Source organism: Peromyscus californicus, unplaced genomic scaffold, assembly GCF_007827085.1.
Source record: "Peromyscus californicus insignis strain IS unplaced genomic scaffold, ASM782708v3 Scaffold_6__1_contigs__length_162567912, whole genome shotgun sequence".
Classification (NCBI taxonomy): domain Eukaryota; kingdom Metazoa; phylum Chordata; class Mammalia; order Rodentia; family Cricetidae; genus Peromyscus; species Peromyscus californicus.
Window position 1 is genome coordinate 63,754,317 of NW_026294584.1, and position 26,486 is coordinate 63,780,802.

Sequence of the window (26,486 nt, forward strand, 5' to 3'; positions counted from 1 at the left end):
TGGGGCATTGGTTTCCATCGTAGGAGAGTTACTCGGTTGGGAAGGGATTGTGACTGGTTATTGTCTCATGTTCTTTGGTTTTTGTTGTAGTTTGTCAAGAGGGAAAGTGTCTTTGCATTGTAAACTGGACAATGTGGACACTGAAGGGCCTCCCACAAGACCTTGGATCCAGTGACCTAAGGATCCCCTAGGCCTTTTGAGGGTTTGAACTGAATCAGGAAGAGAGATGGTAGATTAAACACACTCATAACCATATCCAGAGCATCCCCAGGGCTGGCTAGACTTACATTGTAGTCCTGGGAAAGCCCCTGCTGGGACATAAAGTTCCCAAGTTACCAAGATATCTGAGGTCTTGGTTGGAGACAAGTCCTCCACCTCCATAGCTGAAGCAGACTGTTGAGAGTGGAAGAACAGCCCAGCCCTGAGGCCACAGGGCACGGACCTGAAACTGGCACCTTGTCCAGACCCAGCTCTGCCACCTGCTGACTCTGCCTCAGTGAGCCGACTACCCAGCTTCTACCTCAGTTTTTCTTAGATGAAACCGCATGGGATGCACTGAGGATGTAGTTAATGCCCTTTTAGAGCACAGTAATGTGATCAGTGCTGTGGTGTGGGTGGCCAGAGCCTCACATCAGCTGCTTACCTGGAGCTTACCTGGAGCTGGTGCACAGGTTTGGCTACAAGGGGCCAGTCCCCAGCTGCACAGTCAGACTTGGATCTCAGAAGGGAGGAATCTAAGACAGGCCCCAAAACTCTTACGGATCAGCAGATCCCTCCCCGTGCCAGGTCCCCACCCAGCCCCCTCCCCCTGCCAGGTCCCTCCCACCGCCATTAGGAGAGTATAAGTTCCTGCAAAGTCCCAGGACCCTGCTTCTGTCATGGAAGCTTGAATTACTGATGCTACTGCAGAGCTGTCATGCCGTTCTTACAGATATTAAGGAGGAAGAAAACACAGGGTGCAAACCATGGATTTCCCAGGAACTCCGTGAAGGTCACACAAGGTCACTTTATGAATAATGTCTTAGTTTCCTTTCTAATTGCTGTGACAAAAATACCTTGACACAAGCAACTTAAGGGGGAAGGGTGTGTTTTTGCTCACAGTTCCAGGTTGCAGCCCGTCAGAGCAGGGCAGTCATAGCAGCAGGAGGCTGAGCGAACGGGTGGGCTCACAGTCAGAAGACAGCAAGAGGTTTGCTTGCACTCAGCTCACTTTCTCGGAATATTTTATTTTTTTACACTATTTTATTTAGAATTTCATAGGTAAATATTGATGCATGATCCTAGTTAGTCTTAACAATAAAAACCCAGAGTCAGATATCGGGGGTGAAAGCTGAAAGATCAGAGAAGCAGAGCAGCATGCCACTTCTTAACTCTTTGAAATCTCAGACTGAATGTGTGGGATCCTTTCTCTATGAATCCTGAGACTGAATGGGTGGATCCTTTCACCTCAATTACCTCAATTAAAAGATCCCTCACAGACATGCCAGAGGCCAACACAATCCAAACAATTGCTCTTTGAGACTCTTCTACAGGATACTACAGTGTGTCAAACAGACAATCAAAGCAGGCCATCACAGATCAGGTCAGCCTGGGGCCGTGGATCATGCAAGGTTCCTTGTCAAGTTAGTGCTGGAGCTGACTTTGGGGCTGGTCCAAATCCACCTTGCTGTGAGATTTACTAAGATATGTATCTATGACCAGACTGTAGTAAGCTTTTTTGTCAGCCACCTGCTCACAAATAATGACACAGGGACTTATTAATAATTTTGAAGACTTGGCCTTAGCTTAGGCTTTTTCCCATCTAACTCTTATAATTTGAATTAACCTATTTCTATTAAGCTACATTCTGCTGTGCAGCTCAGTTACCTCTGCTCTGTACCATGTGTCCGACCTATTCATGTCTCCCTGGCGCCTCCTCCTGGCCTAGACTCTTCTTCCCTCCCTCCCCATTCCTCTCTTTCCTTGTCCCGCCCATCTCTCCTGCCATTGGCCATTTAGCTCTTTATTAAACTAACCAGAAGCACCTTAGGCAGAGACACATCTTTACAGTGTAAATAAATATTCCGCAACACCAGCCCTTAGGAGTGTCTCCTCTCCCTACCTCCCCTGGGATGCCTTCCCTCAGCCAGCTGCTTGTCCATACTTTCTGTTGAGAAGGAGTATAGTATAGTCATCCCAGCCCCCAGGGCTTGAAGGTTTTCATTAAGTCTCTATAGTGCTCCGGAATACAACTGAGTATCAATTCCATTGGCCTGGATATTATTGGGCAACCAAGAAAGGGCAGCAGGTGTGAGGTGAAAGGGACCATTAGAAGTGGAAATGTCACCTGTTTCTAGAAGGTGTCTGCTATGCCCAGGTTAGAGCCACCCTTCTAGAATAATATTCTGTGGCTCTGTCAGCACCCACAGAATGTGGAAAATGTGTCTAGAGGCCATTCCCATCACATAGACATGCCACAGGCTTGGGATGGTAGCATGTCCACTCATCCAGTTCCCATGGCTGAGGCCAGGGTCATCATGGTACTTGATAAAATTTTATCATGTGTCTCTTTTTTCTTTGTAAAAATACTATGGAGCAGAGAAAGTAAAATATATCTCATATGTATATATATAACATATAATGTATATAATAGAAAAAAGCCTTCATTTACTAACACTGACAGACCCACAATACATAATTACTATTAATACTTTTGTTCTGTTTCTCTCTCCCGTTTCCAGGACTGCATGTACTTTCTGAAGTTATAATTAATTTGATAACCCAACCATTTTGCCCACTATGACAAGATCAGCTATTTAGACAATTAAAAGCCTGTTGTAAACAGGATTTTAATAGTTACATAATGTTTCAGGGAATAGATTTATGAAAATTTAACCAGCTGTTTTCCTGTTGACAGCTAGGCTATTTATAGAATCCCATATTATCAGTCATGCTGCAGAAACACCTCTGCACCCAAAATGCTCCTGAAGTGGAATTATCTAGTCAAAAAAATATCAACAATTTTTTAAATCTCTTGATTCGTACTTGCAAATTGTGTTCTGAACGTCTCATCACCCATTCTGATTGCAGCCTCGTCAGATCAGGTGAGCATGCATTCGTAGAGAGATTATGCTAATTTTATGATTTTAAAAAGCCTTTGCCAATATAATTCAATTCCGCCTCTACTTAAATCAGCTATGTTTAGTTATAGTCCATGACTAATTAAATGTGCATGTATTTGATAGTAAATTGGTTATTTTCTACAAATTAATCCTGTTGATATCTTTCTTATGAGTTGTCTGGTTTAGTCTCAGGTCCATTCTTCTTTCAGTGGCTAACGAAAAACGGGGGGGGGGGGGGGGCGGAGATCATGGATGGAGGAGGCTGTGGCAACACCTTTGGGTACCTCACACCCAGCCAAGTGATGGTTGGTTCTGTCAGTTTGACACAATGTAGAATCACCTAGGAAGGGAGTCTCTTCCCAGAAAATGCCTGTGAGGGGTTTTCTTGATTGGGTTAACTGAGGTGACCTACCCTGGTTGTGGGTGAAATACCCCCCATCCTAGATTGAATGAACAGGAAGGAGGAGGCGAGCATGGGCCTGCGTACATTTAGTCATTGCCCTCTGCTCTTGACTGGGGGTGTGATGTGACTAGATACTTCAAGTTCCTGCCCTGACTTCCCTACGGTGCTGGGCTGTAACCTGGAATTGTGTGTTTTAAGCCATCTCTCCCCTACGTTGCTTGTGTCAGGGCATTTTGTCACAGCAACAGAAAACAACACTAAGCCAGCCTCTTCCCAGCGCGTAGCTCCAAACTCTTCTGAGAATTGGTATTCGAGATGGGGACATCTGGGATGGACAGTCATCCCAAGAGTCCTCCCTGGAAGGTGGTGATGGGCAGGGCCATGCTCAGGAGAGGCGGAGCCAGAGGAAACAGGTAGTACAAGGATGTCTGACTGTCTGCAGCCTGGGACGAGTCCCTGCAGGTAGACCAGAGTATTGGTGCTCATCTCTTCACACTGAAAGAGTGCGTGTCAGGCACTGGGGAACTTGGAGGGGGAGGAATGCAACAGATGATGAGTTTTCCTGGGATATATAGGGGAGGCCACAGCATACGCCCAAACCAGTAACCACCCCTGTCATATGTCAGGTGTCATCAATCCACATGCTAAGTGTCAACGTTCAGATTCATTTGTCTAATGTCACCATTCCACCCCACATGCTCAGTGTCACCACTCAACCCCACACACCCACTGTCACCCCACACACCCACTGTCAGTCACCCCACACACCCACTGTCAGTCACCCCACACACTCACTGTCAGTCACCCCACACACCCACTGTCAGTCACCCCACACACTCACTGTCACCCCACACACTCACTGTCAGTCACCCCACACACCCACTGTCAGTCACCCCACACACCCACTGTCAGTCACCCCACACACCCACTGTCAGTCACCCCACACACTCACTGTCAGTCACCCCACACACCCACTGTCAGTCACCCCACACACCCACTGTCAGTCACCCCACACACCCACTGTCAGTCACCCCACACACCCACTGTCAGTCACCCCACATACTCACTGTCAGTCACCCCACACACCCACTGTCAGTCACCCCACACACCCACTGTCAGTCACCCCACACACCCACTGTCAGTCACCCCACACACCCACTGTCAGTCACCCCACACACCCATCACCATTCCACCCCATAAGCCTAGTATCACCATTCCATCTCACATCTCTAGTGACCATTTCACCCCACACAGCCAATGTTACTATTCCATGTCACATGTCTGATGTCACCAGTGTGCATGACATGCCAGTACAATCCAGCCTATTCAACCAGGGACACTTGAGTGACATATCCCCGGTAGCATTTCCATTTTGCTAAAATTCGGTGAGTATTCATATTTGGACAGTATGCCAAAATATCTCAGACATGCTCCATGAAAAAATTGATTTTTCTATCATCTTAAGATGATACTGGAAATTCATTCACTTCTTTGGAGTCAGAGGATGGCTCTTGGCAGCCGATGAGGCTTGAATTTAGTGGCAGTACAGAGAGACTTGTGTGGTGTGAGTTGTCTCAGATTTTTTTCCAGCAGTGGATAAATCTATCAGTTCTCTCCAAACTCATGGAATTCAGGGGTCATGGTGTCAAGTCTGTGTGCAGGCCCATTCCGTCTGAGACTCAGCACTGGTCTGTGCCTAGAGCAGGTGTTGTCTGTAATCACTGTTTACTATAGACTTCCGGCTGAAAGAGGCGACAAGAACTGGTGTGGAGGACTCATGGTCACCATGCACTGTATCAAGAGGGCTCACATCCCCCCGTTGGCTGGGTTCCTGCCAGTGTTTGACCCAGTGGATGCGGACAGGTCCTAAGAATGATCATTCCTCTCTCATGCCAGGCCCTTCAAGAACCACCGATCCTGAGTGGCACAAGATGCTTTTCTGATTGGTCTGTTTACTCTCAGTGTCACAGCGGGCCACATTTGTCTTCTTCAAAGTGAGGGTGACACTGGCCCTCCCGCAGTGTTGGGACAAGGGCAGCACAGAGCTTGAGTTGTTGACTCAGCTCAGGTGCAAATCCTTGCTCCTCACCTTCTCAGGTGTGCCCCTGCTGAGCTGTTGGCCCTACAGTGGGAGGGGCGGCTCATGGTGAAACGACATCATAGGATTGTGTACATGAAAATGCTAAAATGCTCAGAGCCTTGTCTGGACAACAGTAAATGCCTGATGAGTATAAAATACATTTGTCTCAGAATCCCTCCGTGCACAGCAAATGTGTGCAGAAATGGCAGTTGTTATTTGGGGTTCACTGGTGTATGCTTCCATCATACAGCAAAGAGCAGCAGGACTGCATACGCTCTGTTGCAGGAGTGTTCGGATGCACAGGCAGGTCTCCGCTGTCCCAGGGACCTCCATCTTCGTGGGGAGAAGGCAGACGAGGGCCCAATGTCTGGCCATTTGGATGGAGAATATAGACAGGTCTCCTCAGAGCAGGCAGCTACCTGGCAGTCAGATGGCAAGACATGACTCCAGATCTAGAGCTCCTGAGCAGAAAGGCCTCAAAAAGACAAGCTTCAGGGGGCTGCTGTCCCCTGAGACTTGTCTGAACTTACCAAGGCTCCTCAAATGCCATGTATGGAATGTGTTCAGCTTCTCTGGGTGAACTATCAGTGAGATAATTTGCACAGACATTCAAGTATTTCAGCCCAGGGCAGCCAGATGCTGTCCCCCAGCATATGCATGAGCAAGGTGCCAGGGACCTCAAGTGAGAGCCCTTTCAAGGCTCAGCTACGATGTGCCTCCATCCCCTCACTGTCCCGTCAACACCTTGCTCTTTGCTCTGTCTCACCACGCATGCAGAGTGGGCTCTGTCACCTGTGTGCTAGTGTTTCCCTTATGAGGCCATCCTCTTTGAGCCCTTTCAGACTGAACACCAGCGTCCAAGAGGCAGACATAGCTTGGCCTTCTCCCCTACTCTGGCTTTGTGTGCTGCCCATAGCCTGGGCTTCCCCATCCTTCTTGTTGGGTCCTTGAGATCAGTATATAGGCTAAAGTATCATCTAGTGTCACTGAGGTGGCAGGATGTGCAGGATCTGCTCGTGTGGTCCATAATTTAACACACTCCATAGCTTCACCTGCTAGACATTCACTTTTCTATTGCTGCCTAGGTAGATTTGTCTTCATCTCTGCGGCTGTTCATTGTGAAAGGCTTATGGATCACCACATGGCAACAGAGTCTCCCTCAGTAGCCAAAATAATAAAACCTCAAGTTCTCCTGTGGCAAACACTGGAGTGCCATCTCCATAAATCACAGTATCGATAGCTGAACTTAGCCTGCAAGCCAGCATGCACTGTCTGCCATAACCACACATATCTGTGCCTTCAAGCACAGGTAGGATACCCTGAAGCAGATGAAGACCTCCTCAAGGGTGCAGATCTATGTCATTCATGGTCCCCAGCATGAGGAGAGCCAGAGAGCAGGAAGAGAGACAGGTGGAGACAGAGGCCTGGCAGTTCATCAGGATGCACATGTTTGTTAGATGTTTCAGCTATAAAAGACAGGAGCCTGCCTGGAACCAGAACCAAACAAGAAGAGCACGTCCCCATAGATGTGGTGGGCAATGGTGTTTAGCACCTAGCATAGCTGAATCCAGGAACTCATGGTATTCTGGAGCAAGTCTCTTCATTCCCTTCTGGTCATCCTCCTCCTCACCCCCTCTATCCATCCTACCATCCCCCTCTTGAAATCTCTGACTAGATTCCTGGGTACTCATATCACTACAAAAGTCCTCTCTATGTAGTCAGAAAAGATATGTTCAGCCACACCCCCCAGAGCTGTATCATTCCAGCTCTTGGACCCAGGGGCAACAAGCAGGCAACCCGGACTCTCTCTAAGGCTGAAAGAGTCAGGAGTCCAGCACTAAGTGCCCATCCCTGCTGTTGCAGGAACAGAAGCCTTGGAACACACACATCTGGACTACATACCATTCCAGTGCCCAGGGGAGGTGATGGCAGTATGCCGACAGCCTCCCACTCCAAGCCACAGAGCAGAGGGGAGAGACAATGCAGTTTAAAGGAAATGGCTAACCCTACCTAGCAGTGAGGCTGAGCACATACTCCAGAGTACATGCTGCAGTCATTTTGCTGGTGAATAATCTCACTGGCCCAGCAACTGCGACTGTGCTGAGGATTCGGGCAACATAGCTACCCTCAATGCAGGCCAAGGGTTGGGGATTTAGCTCAGTGGTAGAGTGCTTGCCTAGCAAACGCAAGGCCCTGGGTTCGGTCCTCAGCTCTGGAAAAAAAACCTCAATGCAGGCCAAGTGGGTGTCTTCTTGCATGAGGACTGCAGGGTCCAGGTTTCCTGTGAACATTCCTTATGTAAGTTGGCCGTGCCTCCTAGCACCCTAGTGGTGCACAGTCCAGCTCTAGATACCTTGGCCCTGAATCATACGAAGGAAGATGTCTGCCCATGGGAGAATGCTGATCCTTCTGAAGGACTTATTTGATGCCACTGCCTTCCTGGTGGCACATGAGACCAGGAGCTAAAACAGTGACAAGCTCCAGGGGTAAAGAACTAGACATACTACATGAAGAACATGGGGCTGAGCCTGGGATGCTGGCCCTGAGTGGGATGGATGGCTGTCAGGTGCTGCCTGGGACAGTACAGAGTCTCAGGTGTGGATGACAGTGCTGGCTAAAGACAAAGAGGGGCTGGTGAATAACTATAGATACCAAAGCCCCTTTCACAAATAGCCCAACTTTGTTTGAGGCTGAAGAGCTACGATGCACAGGAATAACTCCAGCTCCTCATGACCACAACCAGAGATGGAAACCGTTTTCTATGCCCACCCAGAGGGCCACCTTTGGTGTGTCTGGAGTGACCTTATGATTTCCACACCTGACCTGCCTCTAGTGATTTGTGGTAGACAGACCATTATGCTCTTCTAGACTCCTGAGTAACTACCATTCCCTTACCCAGTAACTACCATTCCTTACCCAGTAACTACCATTCCCTTACCCGTGTCTAGAGTAGCATCAAGTTGTAGGGATTCTACACACTGAACTACCTGCCTCACTGCGTTCTCATGGCCACCATCGTCCCTCCTCTGAGCTCTCTGCTGGTTTCCCTTATCCATTTGGCTCTTCCATACGATGTGTATGGTGGGGTGCTGGGGGATGTCTTTCTGTACGCTTATGTGTTGCTATGATTGGTTAGTAAAGAAGCTGCTCTGGCTTATGATGAGTCAGGTTATAGCCAGGCAAGAAATCCAAGAGAGAGACAGGAAGGAGAAAGGCAGAGGAGAGAGGCAGAGGAGAAGAGAGAAGCCAGCCGCCCAAGGAGCAACATGTAATGGGATGCAAGTAAAGCCACAGAACACATGGCGACACATAGATTAATAATTATGGGTTAAGTTATAAGAGCTAGCTAGTAAAGAAGCTGCCATGGGCCATACAGTTTGTAAATAATAGTAAGCCTCTGAGTGATTATTTTATAAGTGGCTATGGGTCTGTGGGTGAGACACTGGAAATCTGACTACAGTGAGGAAAGCAGCTCTCATTCTCTCCTTTAGATCAGTCAGCCACTGTGAGAGCACAGCCAGCCCTTCAGCGGTTCCCCCTGTTCTCAGACAAAGGAACACAATTGTTTGGGTGTCTCTAGGAATCTCATTAGCCACCCTTGCATCTTCCTTAGCCCCGTGCCCACATCCTCTGCCTTGATGCAGCCAGCCCAGCCCTTTTTGTTCCTCTGGTGAGTGTGCCCTGACTGGCCCAGGACCTCAGCAAGTGTAGCCCTCTCTCCTGGGATGCTCTTATCCTAGCCACACCCTGTTCACCTTCTGATCTCAGCTCAGGTGTGACTGTCCACACGGACCTGCCAACCCTGCAGATGAAGTGGATAGCACGCCCTCTTACTGTCCTTAAGACACCTGGAAGCTCCTCCCAGCAGTTGCAAACAGTTGCTAAACTTCAGAAAGCCTTTCCAGACTATCCTATGGCCAGCACCTGTGTCTCACAGACCCACTGTGAGGAAGGGAGTTTATGAACCACATAGGTTTGTGAAGTTGTGGTGCACATTGCTCCCATGGCTGAGACCACCTGTCTGCCCCTGGAAGCATTAGGAATGTTACATCTATATACTTAGTTATGAGGTTCCCTCACTCCTGTGTCAAACCAAGTATCTCTACCATCAACACTGAGTGTGCTGTTTGGAGGGTTTTCCCCTTTAGAATTTGAAAAGTAATAAATTACAATTCTCTGTGCAAAATGCAAGTTGAGTGGGTATGGAACGTCCTGAGATTTTTTTCTCAGTGCACATCTTGGGAAAGGCTTTGTCTTCTCTGTTGAGAACCATACTGGTGGGTACATCTCCTCCATGGCTCCTGGACTCTCTGTCTTGGTTCTGGGAAACACTGAGGAAGGGCAGTGACCAGTACTCTCTGGAAAGATGTGTGACAATCTATCTTAAACCCTCCACTTTCTCCTCTGGGTTCTGCCTTTCGGGGCTAACTCCAGTCTTAACTCACTGGAATAGAGATTTAAGGGGATACATTACTCTGAATTGTAGGAAGAGGCAGAGGACGTGTTAGAGCAGGGGAAAGACAAGGGTCCTGTGATGAGATGGCGTCATCAGTGGGGAGGCTGGGCCTGGCCTGTGATACTGATGACGCTAATAGCATGTTACCTTTGAATGTGTTCATACGGCTTTGTCCTGCAGATTATCTATAACCTTTTATCCTGAGAGGCTCAGCAGGTGTGATCATCCATGTTTTATGGAAGGGGGAGTCAAATGGGAGAGCAGTTAAGTGGGGCTTTGCCACATCCTGCAGCTGCCTGCCCAGTACCTGAAAGAAGGAACCAAGTCTGCTGGATCTCAGGCTGACAGAGTAATGGGAGATTGTGAAATAAACTGGTTATTATTAAAATATGAAGCAATAAAATGCCAAAGAACAGCATGTGCATTATGAGCTAATAACATTATTATTGATTCTGAGACTAGACTGGGACTTTGAGTCATTGCAAAAATCATCTAGCTCCTCAACCATAGCACTAAGAGGTGTTCTTGGGGCTGACACTATTAATATGGAATTGGCTAAGACATACCAAGTCTTCAAAGCTGTCATAACCAAGATTACTGGCTGTCCCCACCAAAATGACAGATTGAGGATAGAAGGCCACTTTGCCTCCTCGGACAGTGAAATGGTTGAAGTACAGGGAAAAGAGATAATGTTTATATTGTCTGTATATCGACAGTCAGTTCATGAAATTGAGCTCCATACACAGGGAATGATTTCCAACCATTTGGGGCAGCTTCCATGAGGGGCATGTGTGAAAGTATGCATGTAAATCTGTATGTCATCACCCTCTTAGTTCTCGAGCTGCTGAGTCTGCTCCTCTCCTGAGTTCCTGAGAAAGCAGGCAGGCACATGTGTGTAAATCTATGGGCCATCTCCCTCCATGCTCAGGCTACTGAGCTCTCAAGTTTTGGGAGAAGTGGCTGTCAAGGAGCAATTACACTTTACTTGCAGAAATCTTTTCTTCCTGATTTTCTCTATGGTAATGTTATTTTACTTTTATATTTACGTGTGTGTGTGTATGCACACTCACGTGCATGTGCCATGGCAGGCATGTGGAGGTCAGAAGACAATTTGTGGGAGTCAGTTCTCCTTCTAACATGTGGATTCCAGGAACTGAATTCAGGTTGTTAGGCTTGGCAGCAAGTGTCTTTGCCCACTGGGCCATTTCTTTGGTCTTATCCATGATAATTTTAACTGATATGTAATAACTGTACATATATGGGATACAGTGGGATATTTCCATACACATATATACAGTATGTGGTAATCTAGCCGGGGTAATTATCATTTCTGTCTTTGTGTTGAGCCTATTCCAATTCATCTCTTTGGGTGTTCTGAGATAGACTGTAAATCACTCCCAGTCATCGCTGCCGTGTGGCATAACAGAACACCAGCCCCAACCCTTCGGCCTCAAAGTGAGTTTGTATATAGCTGAACATGTCCAGCCCTCCCTGAGTGCTTTCTTCATTTACATAATGTGAGAGAAATCTCCTTACAGGACGTGCGGGCTGCTTCCCCATGCGCTCTGCCCGTCTGAACACTGGGAGAGAATGTTGCATTCATAGTGGTATTGAGCATTGTTTTTGTTCTGGCTTTGATACGTTGATAATCAAAATAGTCACCATGTAGAGCAATTTCTTCCCGTCATCACAAACACACTGGTACTTTTAGCCCTCTGTGCAGTTCTTTGATCTGCTTGTTCATGTCCTTTGGCCATACATCTGTAGCACAATGAGCATGACTTGTGATTTCCATTTATAGAAATTTGTCTCAGGAAGATAAGTCACTGACAGTGCTTCTCATATAAAAATGCACACAGCATCACTATTGCAGTAAGAAATGGAATGTACATCAAACAACCAAGGGACAATTAATGTACTACACTGGGGCTGGAGAGATCGCTCAGCCGTTAAGAGCATGTCCTGCAGTAGACCCAAGTTTGGATCTGTGCTGCCTGGTTTGATGTCAACTTGACACAAGCTAGAGTCACTGGAGAGGAGGGAGCCTAAATTGAGACAATGCCTCAATAAGATCAGGCAGCAGGCAAGCCCCTAGGGTATTTTCTTAATTAGTGATTGATATGGGAGATCCCAGCCCACTGTAGATGGGGCTACCCCTGGGCAGGTGACCCTGGGTTATATTTAAAAAAAAAAAAAAAAAAAAAAAAAAAAAAAAAAAAAAAAAAGCAGGCTGAACAAGACATGAAGAGCAAGCCAGTAAGTACCATTCCTCTGTGGCCTCTGCACTAGTTCCTGCCTTCAAGTTCCTGCCCTGAGTTGCTGCTCTGAATTACTCTGATAATGGTCTGTGGCCAGTGAAAGTGTAAACAAAATAACCCTTTCTTTCCCAAGTTGGCTTTTGGTCACTGTGTTTCATGACAGCAATAAAAACCCTCATTGTGATGGGTTCCCAGCTCCCCTGTCAATCACCTCATAACCACCTGTAACCCCAGCTCCAGGAGATATGTCCACATATTCCTCTTGCAAGACAAGAGAACCATTGTAAGTGAGTGTAAACATGGCCCTGCCTTACTCCTTGGAAACTAATAGTCTGGATTCTACAGAGACCTCCCAGGTTCATGCTGAATGAGGAAAGTCCCTGCGATCAGAGTTGGTGCATTCACAGCTGCCTCCAATGTCTACGGCTGCCATTAGCACCCACCATTCCTCTCATCCAGATGTACTTTTCACATTCCAGGCTGTCTGCCAGGAGACTTGACAGTCTCCCTTTGCCAGGTTTCCAGACAACAGGAACATAAAGTAAGCAGGAGGCCAAGTTGTACAAAGGAGAACAGAGAGTTTTTCAATCTTTGACCCATCATTGGTGATTCTAACTTGCCCTCCAATGGCCTGTTGCTGAAACTGCTCCTGGGACTAGAAGGGGCCTTTGTAGTTTGTACAGAGACCATGGCCATCAAGAGACCAGCTGACCAGCACTCCTCAGTTGTGACTGAAAGGATCTTTGCTCAGCTGCTCTCTGCCACCTACAGAGGACATACCACCTTCCCTATTTTATTTGTGTGTGATGTTCCAACAGCGTGAGTTGGCCATGGAGTGTTTCCTGCAGTGTTCCCAGCCTCAATGGAGATTTTTTTCAGCAATCTTGAGAAAAACATAACCTGCTTATGATCATCACCTGGCCAAGGTTGATGATTTTTCCACAATTATCCAAACAATCTGTTTCACACTAACAGATGTATCAAAGCCAAGGCCCATCTGCCACATGCATCCAAGGACAGCTATGAATGCAGCCCAACAGAAAATCATAAACTTAATTAAAATATGAGGCTTGTCTTTTATTCTATTTTTGGTGGTTTTGTTACTTAATGACGTACATAATTCTCAATCATAAGCTTTTAGATGACAGTGGATTGCAGTGTCAACAGATCAGAAAAACCTGCGCAAATAGTTTCATATGACATTTCATGACATCAGCTGAGAGAATGTCAGTAAAGTCATGTTTGATGGAGCAACTCAAAAGAAAGAGCAGAATGGACCACGAGAGGCAGCCAGAACCTTCACCACCACTGGAGATAATCTTGAGCCCTGGAAAGCTGTGTAAAATAGTGCTGAGGGAAGCTTAGGAAGTGTGCTCACTGAGGCTTTTAATCACCACAGGGGGAGACTCTACTTTCATGTTTGGTGAGAGGTGTTGGATTCACCATAACTATTCCATTTCCCATCTGGGGTAAACGGCTCTCACTTCAGTCAAACTGTTCATAGAATAAGTAATCCATTTTCTACAGGTATTTTCTGGTTGTAAATGTTCTTGGGAATTTTAGACTCACCACAGTCACAGATGGAAGAACTCTCTTACAGATAACCCTTCCCAGTCCTCTTCTGCGATGAAGGGGAGTGGATGAAGTAAGGCAAGGGGCATGCCAGAGTTGGGCAGCCAGCAGCTGGAGAGCACCATCCAGGCTCTGCTTCAAGTCTAGTGTCCTTCCTGTCCTCATCCCACGAATTGTTGTGCCACCGTCTTTCTGTCAAACGCTAAGCTATTCAATATGGTTCCCTTTGGCCTTGATTTTCCAGGACTAAAAGCTAATTGCACCCAATTATAGTAATTATCACATCCCTGGTTCCTCATGTAATTAAGCCACCTCTTTAGCTGCGTGCCTCTTTCAGCTGTATGGAAACCAGCCTCAGAGCATGTGGCTGCACTTTCCCTTTAGTGTTCTTGAGTTGGTTTTATAAATATTAAAGGTGTCTATTTTCACACACATACACAGAGTGGAAGTCCCCATTAGTTATAACCCAGATGATTCAGATTATTATTATTGAGATTAATACTGGTAGAGCTTTCTTCCATGAAAAGAGGAATAATAGTGTCTTAGTGTTCTATTGCTGTGAAGAGATGTCATAGAAAGTATTTAATAGGGGCTTGCTTACATTCAGAGGTTTAGTCCATCATCATCAAGGTGGGAAACATGCAGGCATGCAGGCAGACATGGTGCTGGAGAGGTAGCTGAGAGTTCTACATCCAGATGGGCAGGCAGCAGGCAAAGAGAGAGCCACTGGGCCTGGCTTGGGTTTATGAAACCCCACTGCCCCCTGGCAGTGACACACTTTTTTCAACAAGGCCATACCACCTACCTAATCCCCATCAAGTAATGCCGTTCCCTAATGACCAAGCATTCAAATCTAAGAAACTATGGGGGCCATTCTTATTCAAATAACCACACACAGGAAAGACACCTTTGGGAGCCCTGTCCCTTTCTGACTTTCACTGGGAGTCTCTGGTTGTTTTCCAGTTCCTGGTACCTTCTTCAAAAAATTGAGAAAGATACACACACAAAAGTAAAGCAGCAATTAGTTTTATTAAGAATAAAACACAAGCAAAAGCTTTAGATACTTTGCCAAGAGAGGCAGTGGCCCACCTGAATGCAAAGTGCTCAGGAACTTCCATCATTATTTGAGGCATACTTGTATTGGGTCCTAGAGAAAGAGGAGCTGGTTGCTAAGAGTGTAGCTTGGGTTATTCTTTATTTTGAATGACAGGATGGGTTATATAAGCTTATCTCTACTCAAATGCCCTTTACCATAATGCATCTGATTTCAATCATATGTATACCCACTTATGCACAGGCATGAGATGGTAATAGGGTATTCTCCCTAGAAGTTCACTCAGAGGACACAGTTTGCCATACTACACATGCACCCAAAATGAGTCTACACTATATCAAAGCCCTATCTTCAATCCCACTGTGGTGGTTTGAATGAGAATGGCTACCATAGGCTCATATGTTTGCATAGTTAGTCTGCTTTTGGTGGAACTGTTTGGGAAGGATTAGAAGGTGTGGCCTTGTTGAGGGAGGTGTATCAGTGGGGGTGGACTTTGAAGTTTCAAAAGACCGGAGCCATTCACAGTGTGCTCTCTGCTTCCTGTTTGTAAATGAGGATGTGAGCTCTCAGCTGCTGCTCTAATGCCATGCCTGCCTGTCTGCTACCATGCTCCCCACCATGATGGTGATGGACTCCTATCCCTCTAGAAATATATGTGCTCCCTTCCTCCTATAAGCTGCCTTGGCCATGCTGTTTGTTCACAGCAACAGAAACCATAATTAAGACAGAAGTTGGTGCTAGGTGTGAGTACTAGTAGTTACTTATCTTTTGCTGCAAAAAAACAATCACGGACCAAGGCAAATTATAAAAGAAAGCATTTAATTGGGCTTACACTTGTAGAGGGTTAGTGTCCATGATGGCAGAACAAAAGCATGGTGGCAGTACCATCTGAGAGCTCACATCTTAACCTGCAATCAAGAGACAGCAAGGGAACACTGGGAACGGCTCTGGTCTTTTGAAACTTCAAAGTCCTCCCCCAGCGACACACCTCCTCCAATAAGGCTATACTTCCTAATCCTTCCCAAATAGTTCTACCAATGGGGGAACAAGTTTCAAATATATGTGCCAATGGGGACCATTCTCGTTCAAACTACCACATATATATATATATATATATATATATATATATATATATATATATGAACATGTTTGAAGAAGAGTGAGGTGGAGATTCAACCATAGCAAACCTAACTCAGAGAGAAGAGAAAATTCTGCCCTTCTCTGTACAAAGCAGGGCCAAGAAGAAGGTAAATAATCTACTAGGGCAGCTTGCTCAAGAGTAAGTGAGTGGGCGTACTTGGGCAGCAAGAGATAAACCTGTCCAGGAGGGATGTGAGGTGGGAAATAACTGAGGTAAGTGATGACAGGGAATCCCAAGCAAAGTTCTGCAGACTTTTTAATCCCGTGGTCCCAGGAGGCAGAATAAGAGGAAATCATTTTTTAAAGGGCTGTTTGCTCAGCTGCTATACCTCGATGCCTGGAGTAATTTCAATATGATTGTCAGAAGAACTGAGTACTCATCCATTTTCTTTAACCTTATCACTGGAGCACTTGCTAAACGTGGTGTGGATGAAGAGGAATTATGACAGGCTGTCTAAAGCACTTACGAGACAATTTGGGGCTGCAATGTCCCCCTTAAATAGCAGCCTGTCAGGTAGAAAGAATTGCGACAGGGGTCCTCAGAGGATCTGCTTTCCTACCCACTGGACAAGGCTTAGTGTCATCGTCAGCCCTTCTCCCTGCCTATGAAGCTCTTGGTTCCTCAGGGGTCTACATACTCTCAGCTTTCTTCCCTGGAGGGCCACTCCGACCCCTGTATCTCCCAGTGTGTCTCCACCTGCCTGTGGAGTGTTGGAGGCCTCTTGCTTGCAGCCTAGCCAAGTCCAAATCTGAGGACCTTCTCCAAGCCCTCTCTGTTTCAACTCCCCCCTCCCTCTTAGACACATCACCTGTGCAGCCCCCCAGGCATGAACCTCCTTCCAGGCTGCACTCTCCACATTTCGTTTCTAATCGGTCTTACATTCTCATGTTCTGTGTGCTTTCTCCGTCTCTTACAGCCCCAATCCCCCCGCTGTGTCTTCCATCACCCCCAGCCACTGTGATGCTGTTTCTAAAGTATTAATTCACTGCTGGTGTTCCCCTGTGCCTCTGCTTCCCATTCCAAAAAGAAACTGACCCAAACCTCTGTGGGACACAAGGCACCCTGATGTGCCCTGGCTCCCTCCCGTGATGTCTCTTCCCACCTAACAACTCCTCCAGGCTACTAGGGATGACCAAAGCACATCCATTCCTGATCTTCAAGCCTTTCTCCTATTCACGTCATTATCTGACAATTTCTTCCTCCAATCCATAGTCACTTGGCCCCAAGTGCTTGAGATCACAGAGTTAAGAGTGTAACGCAGAAGTTTCTTCAGGTCGTGGTGGATAGGAAGCAGAGAGAGAGAAGAAGGAAACAATGAGAAGGAGACCAGCATCCTGCCTTCCAGGCACTCACCACATGCTGGAGTTTCCAGAACCTCCCTGGATTCATTCTTTTTCTTGTGGCTATGACAGATCTCCTTAAGGAAGGAGGAGTCCATTTTGTCTCCCAGTTTGAGGGTACTATCCATCATGGTTGGGAAGGCATGTCAGCAAGAACGTGAGGTCATCACATCCACAGAGGGACAAGTGTTAGTGCTCAGCTGACTTTCTCTTTTGTTACAGTTGAGGACCCACCTAGAGAATGGTACCACCACAGTCAGGCTGGATCTTCTTCAATTAACCTAATCCAGAAGCTCCCTCACAGACATGCTCAGAGGTTTGTCTCCACAGTGATTTTAGACACTGACAAGTTGACAATTAGCATTAGCCATCACACTCCCACAAGAGCTCCCCCTGCTGGGGACCAAGTGTTTTTAACATGGGTGCCTGTGGAGGACACTTTATACCCAATCCACAAGGGAATGAAGAAGAGAAAAGGTAAATGAGACCTGATAGAAAATCCATCTTTTGTGTTCCCACTCACATGGTGCCTTCCCATGGAGCCTCTACTAACAGCCTAGACAGACAGAGTGAGTGTGTAAGACAATGAACAGGAGCAGGAGGCGTGCTCCTGAGACTTGCTGTGTGAGGTATGTGGCATGTTCTTCTCAGCACTGCACATTCATCTATTTACTCATCTTCACACCCATGCTAAGATCACCTTCTAGGACCTGCCCTTAACAATCTGTTTCCTCCAGCCAAGAAGTTGCCAGAAACTCCCAAAGTAGTGTCACAAGGTAGGGACATCAACTAAAGACAAACATTTCCCACAGAAGCCAGCAACTGGCCTGAGGGTGCATCCTACCCATCATGCTCCTGGTACTTGGTGTCTACTACCATAGCCCAGAGCACCCTGAGCCACGTGGAGCTGGGTTCTCGCTTTGAGGTGGAGCTGCCGCAGGCCACTGACAGCCCTGGCTCCCCTGTCGTCACATGTAGCACCTCAGCCCGGCCTGCAGGGAAGAAGGAGCCAGCCACACAGACTTTAGTCATGGAAGACCTTCACTACCAGATGGTAAACTGTGTTCTGAAGTGACAGGAAATGGAACCCAAAGGCATGAATGGTCCTTTGGTAACGACTACTGTGGCTGGAATCTGAGGTGAGCTAGGGTCTAGAAGGCCACGTTCTGTGTTAGGTCAGGGAATGTGAGTGATGTAGCAGGCCAAGGCTGAGAGGCTAATGTGGACTAGGCAGAGGGACTGAGACATGTATGCCCAGGTCTTAATGTTAGCAACCTCTTCTGGAACATTGTCAGCCCCTGCCATATCCACTTGGAAGAGTTAAGAACCTAAACCCTCTGCCTGCTGGGTACCAAATGGGTAAAGAATGAAAAGCCAGTATCCCAACACTGATGGGCCAGGAGCTACACCCCAGCACTTCACTGTCCTGTGCCCAGCACCACAGACCCACAGGCAGCAGAGGAAATGTCTTACCTCCCCTACCTGACATCACCACCGGAATGCAGAGCAGCAAATGGGAAGAATGCTCAGCTGAGCACTCCTCTCTGCAGTCTGCTCCTGAAAGCCAAGGCAGAAAAGGCCTTAATACCCATCACTGCACATTTTATTTATGCAAAATACTAATTGGCTACAGCCTGACTTGATTCAAAAAGCCACTGCCAGCTGAGTGCATAAAAGGAGCTCAAATTTAGGGGTTCATCGTAGGCAATCCTGTAAGAACAGGTGCTTAAATTAAATTAGGATGTGTCCTTGCTTCTGGAAGGTTTCCAGCTTGCTTCAGGTTGAAGTGAGCAGCACATTAGAAAGCGGGAAGCCTACACTGAAAACCAGTGACTAAAGAACCTTCCAGAGCCACCATGCTGTATTTCCACAGAAAACATTCACAGGCCTGGAGGTGCAAACCTGTCATCCCAGCCATTCGGGGAGCTGAAGCAAGAGGATCCCAAGTTCAAGGTCAGCCTGGAGAGTAATAAATAAAAATTAAATAAATAAATAAAGTAAAATAAAAAGTTAAAAGGAAAGCTGGAGGGTAGAACTCAGGCAAGACCCTATGTTCAATTTCCAATACTATAAACAAAGAAAGTACAAAATAGTCCATATTTTTGCTTTTCTGTATTAAGCAAAATACCTACTCTCAATATTTTTTTTCTAGAATTTCTTTAAACAAAAACAAACAGCAAACAAAACTGACTTTATTTCCTGATCCGTTCTCTAGCTGGTGTGGTCTGCATACTGTGAAGTTCAGATCCAGATGCTAGAGGCTTGGACGGAGCTGACTGGGGCTCTGCAGATAGGCTGACTTGGTGTGACAGCTTGGGAGCTGGGCTAGTCCCTGGGCCACTGAACCTTGAATTTGACTGCACATCAAAGTCACCAGGACGTACTTCAAAATATTACTGCCTGGGTCCCGCTCCAGAGCCTCTGGCTAGACTGATGGTCTGAGCAGTAGGGATTTTTTTTAAAGCTTCCCAGTGTCGTCTATTATGTGTTGCCTTCTGAGAACCACCCCATGGACCAACTCTGTCCCCTCCCCTAGGAAGCCAATGATGCACCCAGGGCCAGACTCTATTTTGTGCCACAATACAGTTCTATTAGTGTGTTGCCATCAGTCTGCGGCCAAAGAGAATGACCAGAAAACCTTGCCGCTACCCATCATCCCAGACCTCGGCTCACTCGGGCCAGGGCTACTGCTTGCTACCCGCTGCTCCATCTCCTCCCTCTGTGTGGTCACATCTGTGGTGACTACAGTCATCCTGTCAGACTCTTGCCCCTCTTCTCTGAACACACAGACACTGGACTCACCCTCAGCAGGCCTGCATCTGAATGTGTGGCCCCCTACCCAGACATTAGTCAGCAGCTCTCAGTGACTGCCAGTCTCCTCCTGCAGATCCTCAGAAACTGGCTCCCAGTCCCTTCTTTATTAATCCTCTGCTCCCAAGAATCTTGCCCCCATTTCTCCACCTGCTTTGCCGACTCCAGATCTGGTCTCTCTCTGTGCTGTCATCCCACCCCACCCCCAGCTTGTCAATCCCTCCTGATCCCACGTGTTCAGGTCTCAGCTGAAAACCTCTTGTTTGGCATTTCAGCATGTGCTGTAACATAGATGACCCCTGAAGACATTGTGCTCTGTGAAATAAACCAGCCACGGAAAGACAGACACTGAAGCCTCAAGTGAACAGTTCACAGACAGTCGGAGCACAGTGCTAGGTGCCAGGGTCTGTAGAGAGATGACAGGGGCTATGCTTCATGGGACAGACTGTCAGTTGGAGATGGTGGAAACATTCCATGGGTGGGAAGTATGATGGTGTGAAAGTGCTTGGTGACATGAACTGTGAATTTTAAAGTAACCAGTACAACTGCCCTTCCTCTTTGGTAAGGAAGCCTGTCCTGCCCTGACCTGGGCCAGACAACCCATGACTTCCCAGATTCCCCATATCTCCACCTCAGGTTAGCCCTTGCCAAGATCTGAACTCCTCAAAACATTGTGAGTACTATTGTCACATGGTGGTACCGACCTACCGCCATCCAGACACATGACAAGTTCAGACAGGCACTAGCCATCCCAACTCCCTGTGAAAGCTGAAAGATGTAGAGCTAGATCTCCAGCCCCCATGGCCTACAATTTAATCACCAGGAAAAACCACGGTGCTGAACTATCAATCCAATTCCAAGTACCACTGTTCCAGTACGCAGGAGTATCAAGCCACAAATGATCCAATCATGACAACGCGGATGTTAAATTGAAAAACAATGGTGACACTGGGCAAACTCTGCAGAGTTTGAGTGTCTGATCAATCCCTAAATGTGGGCTATGTTGCAGGGGAATCAGCCACAAATGATTCCATGACCACCTTTATTCAATCAGACACACACAGCAGGTGAACAAACGCCGGGCAGTTTCAAACGTAAGAACACCTAAACCCACTCCCTGCTTACTTCTGCTATTGTTTCTTCTTTCCAAATCAGATATTTATCTTTGAGAACAACATCTACTACTGCGCACATGTTGGGAAGCAGGCAATCCGAGTGGTCTCTACAGGGAAGGAGGGTGTGGTCTACAACGGCCTCAGTGACTGGCTGTATGAAGGTAAGACCTGAGGGGTAAAGATGCAGAGTATTTGCCCACAGAGCAGCTGCTGCAGTGCTGGATTCAACTTCTGGACTAGCTTTCTTTTCTCTTCGACTTAGTTATAAATTAAACTTCAGTTTCCTGAAGGCCATTGAGCTCCAGGGAACACCAAGTCAGCGTTCATGGGTGGCAGGTGCAGGGACTTACAGGTGGTAGATGTGAATACTTACAGGTGCCAGATGTGGATACTCACAGGTGGCCAGGAATAGGGGATTCACAGGTGAGGAAGGATTCACAGAAAGCAGATATAAGGGCCTTCACTGAACCCACTGGTGCTTCTATAAAAGGAGAGTTCCTTCATGGGGAAATTGTCTGAGTGCTCCCAGTACAAATGTGTGTGTCCCTCTACCTGCTCCAAGAGTTAAAACACCTGTCTGCATCTGGGAGAGGTCAGATGTTTTAGTTGTCTTGGTGTGGCACAGTACCCTCAGTTGGGTTGGGAAGGATCAGGGATGCTCTTGCTTCATGGGGGCTGGTACCAATTCCTCCTGGAGCTATGCATTTCTTAGGCCTGGACTTATGCCTATGGGAGCATATGGTATGGAGGGGCGGTATACTTCCCATCACAGCTCACTGAAATCTCAAGTTTCAGCAGATTGCAAGCACAGCCAGATGTGCCACATACCCCAATCAGAATATGGTATTTTTCTATCATCCCAGAGTCCCCTGAGCCCCTTTCTGGTCAATGCCCCCCTCCCCGCAGCAGCTGGAGATCCCAGCAGCTCTTGCTTCTGTCTGACAGACAAGCTGAAACTGCCACATGCAGGCAAGGGGGCTCTCCAGCCAGTCTCCTTAGAGCCCCAGTGCTAGTCGGTGTTCAGATCACTCTTAAGAACCCAGTTTCCAGGTTGTCCTCTGAGATCCAGGGCAGTCAGCTCTGAGACTTAGTTTCACATGATCCCCTAGGCCATTCCTGAGGGAGCTGATGGAGTGAAATAGATGTGGGCTGGCTAGTGTCCAGGCTTGCTCTGTACAGAAATGGCCCTGGGAACAGCAACCCAAGCTCTCCCCAGCTCCATCCAGATTACTCTAGAGGGGCTGTATTTCTGCACTGGGTGCAGGCCCATGTGTGCCCAGCAGTCAACAAGAGAGATCATCTCACATACCAGATAAAATCATCAAGAGAGAGGACCCTGTAGTCCTGTGCCCCAAGAGACAACCAAAAAGCCTTTGAGAAACCACCAGAAAACCAAGCCCTGTTAGTGCCTGCTCTGTGAGAGGCTTTACTAGGCATGTCCAGCCTATGATGACAGGAAAGCAGCCCTAAATCATAAACTTACTTAAAAGATCATGACATGTTTTTAAAATTTCTTTGGTTACTTGACTGTGCAGATATTGAGTGAGAATTTTCTACATGGTAAATGGGTGCACATGCCCACCTCTTGCCTATACGTGATGCCTTCCAAATCTGGATTGGGCCTGCTATCTATCTTGCTGGGGAGTGGTTAGTAGCAGGGTTAGTAGCAAATGGGGTTACAGGGTCACATGTGAGGTCCATCATGACCTTGTAGAGCTATTTCACCTCTAAGAACTCAACATGCTCAAATAACACATTGGAGGGATCCAATGTGAGTTGTGACCAGAACAGATTTAGCACAACATGGCAAATGGCAGGTACTAGAGGATCCTCACACACACACACACACACACACACACACACACACACACACACACACACACATATAATCCTATTACACTAACAGTGGCTGTATTAATTATTGTTTAACCTAGTCACTGGTATTTTTATTGCAAAGGAAAGAATATATTATCTGTTCTAGTTTCATTCTGTTATTGTGTTAAAACACTCTGACCCAAACCAACTTAGGGAAGTGAAAGGTTTATTACTCACAGGTCACAGCTCATTGCTGAGGAAAGTCGGAGCAAGAACTCAAGCAGGAATCTGAAGTAGCATCCATGGAGGAACACTGCTTGCTTGCTGCCTGTGGTAGCTTTCTTACATGCCCCAAGTAGTGGTACCTACCTAGGGAATGGTACCTCCCACAGTGGACTGGGCACTCCTACATGAATCAAGATAATCCCCCACAGACATGCCCACAGCCCAGTCTGATGTGGGTGAGTCCTTAGTTGAGGCTCCCCTCTCAGATGACTCTAAGTTGTGTCAAGATGACAATTAGGGTGAGCTAGTGCAATATATTTTTAAAAGGAGGGAGAGAAAGAGAGAGATGGAAGCATCCAGGCAGGATTTGCCACAGTTTGGAAACTGTCTGTCTTGAATTTCATGGGAGGCTGGTGCAAGCTAAGCTCCTTGAGGGCCCCATAGAGAAGGGCCTTGGGTCTGGCTGCAAGAGCCTCAGCTCACTCTGTAACTAATCTCCTTAATAACATCCATAGCCAGGAGGTTTAAAACATCTTTCTCGGTATCTCAAAAAAATAAAAAATTCATTGCTTTGCCATTCAAGTTAAGCTTAACCTTAGCAAATCCATTGAAAAGATTCTTTATTTTCTTCAAGGCATTTACAAGAAATCATGTAGCTATGTTAACAGAAGCTCAAATATTTCAAATCAATCTCTCAGTGATGGGGCAGCTTAATCTGCTTACCCTTGTTCCCTGGATGGTTCTATATGCTGACGCTCAGACTTCTGAAACGGGGAACCTGGGAGCCCTGGGGGACACTGTGTCCTTTTTTTTAATAACAGGAGAATAAACTTAGAAGATTGCCTTGGCCTAATCAGTGACTTAACTGCTTTATTTCCAGGCTCTTGCTTCAGAGTGGGCAGGGAGTAGATGAGAGAAATCATACCCAACATTTGCAGAGGGCCCTGCTTGCCTGGAAGGGTTAGTTCTGAGAAGCAGCTAAGACACAGTAAGCGAGAAGCATACTGCAGTCTGCAGTTATTGGCAGCGAGACACCACATTGATTTTTGTTTCCCAAAAAGAGCCTCAGACATATTGAACACTTCAGAGTGCTGGAGACAGAGAGAGAGATAAGTAGGAAGCCGGGGGGCTGCTGGGAATCTCCATCCCTTGAGCAGAAAGATCTCCTGCCGGTAGCTACCAGGCAAAACCCCGGCTCAAGGCTGGCTGTGTACCCCACACCATCTTCTGGGTAACTTTCCAGGGCTTGTATGGACCAGAGACTAGTTTTGATGAACAAAATATGCATCTTTTGTCCTGTGAGGAAATGCCATGTAGCATTGTGGAATTACAGTTTAATAAAAAGAAAAAGACAACTTGATAGTATTGGCAGCTTTTAAGTTTTACTGAACTTGGTTCTCCATAAACTAAATTTAAGGTGTTACTAGAATGTTCTGATGACTGTGAAGGAATGTTCCATGAAGAATCCATGCTTTGAGCAAGGCTTAGTAATTCAAAATGCTCCCAATGTGGGAGCATTTGAGCAGAGTTGTAATTATCCAAATTTTTACAAAGGTTTTTTGTTGCCATGGTTACAGAGCTGGTTGCTACCCTTTGTTTATAAAGTACTGTCAGCTCATTTTCATCCCTATCAAGTACATGAGCTAGTGAGGACCAACACAGAATTGTTGCTGGTAGTTTTCTAATAACAAGAATTTAAGTCCCTAAATGTTCCCATTAAGTGATGAACCAATCATCTATTCCTCTCCCGCTAAACAGCAGTGTATAGGACCCAAACCTAGCATAGGTGCTTAAAGGCATGCTGCTCTCATACAATGGTCATGTCTGATGAGAGTCAGATGTCCTGGGGTCACCTGAGAATGGCCCCTCTCTCCTTGTGTAGAGGACTAGGAACTCTCATCCCAATTCATATGAAAGGATGGAGAGAGACCAAGAGACTGTGAACTTGAGAAACTATTCACAGAACACAGCCTGAAGCCTTAAGAAGGCTGAGGCCACTAGGACCTGAGAAAGTGGCCTGGAGGATATTTACTTAGATTTTTTTTTCAGTCAGGTTTGGTATGGATGACATTCCAGGGCTGACCTTTAACCTTACTATTCCACAGGGATAAGGTGCTTGGAACATGGGATCAGATCAAGAGAAACTATTTGACAGGGCAATGTTGCCCGTGTGGGTGTGGCAGGGGCATGCTCACTATGGCTCTTGAGCAGCTATGCCTGTTGCCATCCCCCCCAACATGTCCTGAAGACCATCCCCTCAGGTGGTTCCTGACCAGCAGTGACCAGATGGAAGGGATGTTGGAACAGTGTGTGCTCTGCTGTGTCTTCTGCAGTTCTCTGGGAAGCAGTGTAGAGGGAGGGAGCCTGTCTGACCATAGGAGCCCTCTCCCCACTGATAGTAGCTACACAGAGGCTGAAGCTGGTTTTGAACTCTCTCCCTGGTTTGGACCTGTCCTGCTAGACTGCTTCTTAGTCACTGACAGCTGCTATCTTTGGGAGCCCAAAGTTCCTTGTGATCAGTTGTAGAAATTCAATATTTTGAACACCATATTGGCTCTACCTGTGGTGTCTAGAGGAGGCTGTGGAAGGAAAATTAATGATGGAAATATCTAAATGTAATCAGCACTCACCAAATTTTCTGCCCTCTGAGGTGCCGTACAGCAGAGCAAAGGAAAAATGGATTAGCCACGATTTAAGCAAGAGGCTTACTGCAGCTAGGATGTAATGTGACTGGAAGACTATTTTCACTGCCTGGCTCTCGTCTCCAATTCCATACAGCGTCCCTGGCAGCTGACAGCATGGGGACTGTCTCTTGTGGAGGTGCAGAGGAAAAGATGAGAGCCATGTGGTAGAGACGCATTCTGCCGTGACAGGGCATGGAGTGAGATGGTGCTTCTCTGCTCCTCTGCTTTCTCTGATACAGTGCCAGCCAGATCCACATGTCTGGTTTTACACAGATCAGCCTAAGAGCAATGGGCGAAGACAGGGAATCAGAATCAGGACACGGCATAAAATGTGGCAGCCATGTCCAGAGCGAGGACAACCAGGGGCCTCCTTGTCACTGTTCAGCTGTCCTGTGCCGATGCCTCCTCTCTGGCCCCACGTCCTGCCAACC

General features: G+C 46.9%; 1 protein-coding gene across 6 annotated transcripts in view; it reads left to right on the top strand.

Moving 5' to 3' along the window:
• The window catches only part of Dpp6 (dipeptidyl peptidase like 6), an 883,656-nt gene that overhangs the window by 741,405 nt on the left and 115,765 nt on the right, over positions 1-26,486 (top strand). For all 6 annotated transcript variants that reach the window (XM_052721907.1, XM_052721909.1, XM_052721906.1 and 3 more), the window contains exon 8: positions 21,372-21,492. In XM_052721907.1, coding sequence (XP_052577867.1) covers positions 21,372-21,492 — 121 coding nt within the window. The remainder of the gene's footprint in view (positions 1-21,371; positions 21,493-26,486) is intronic.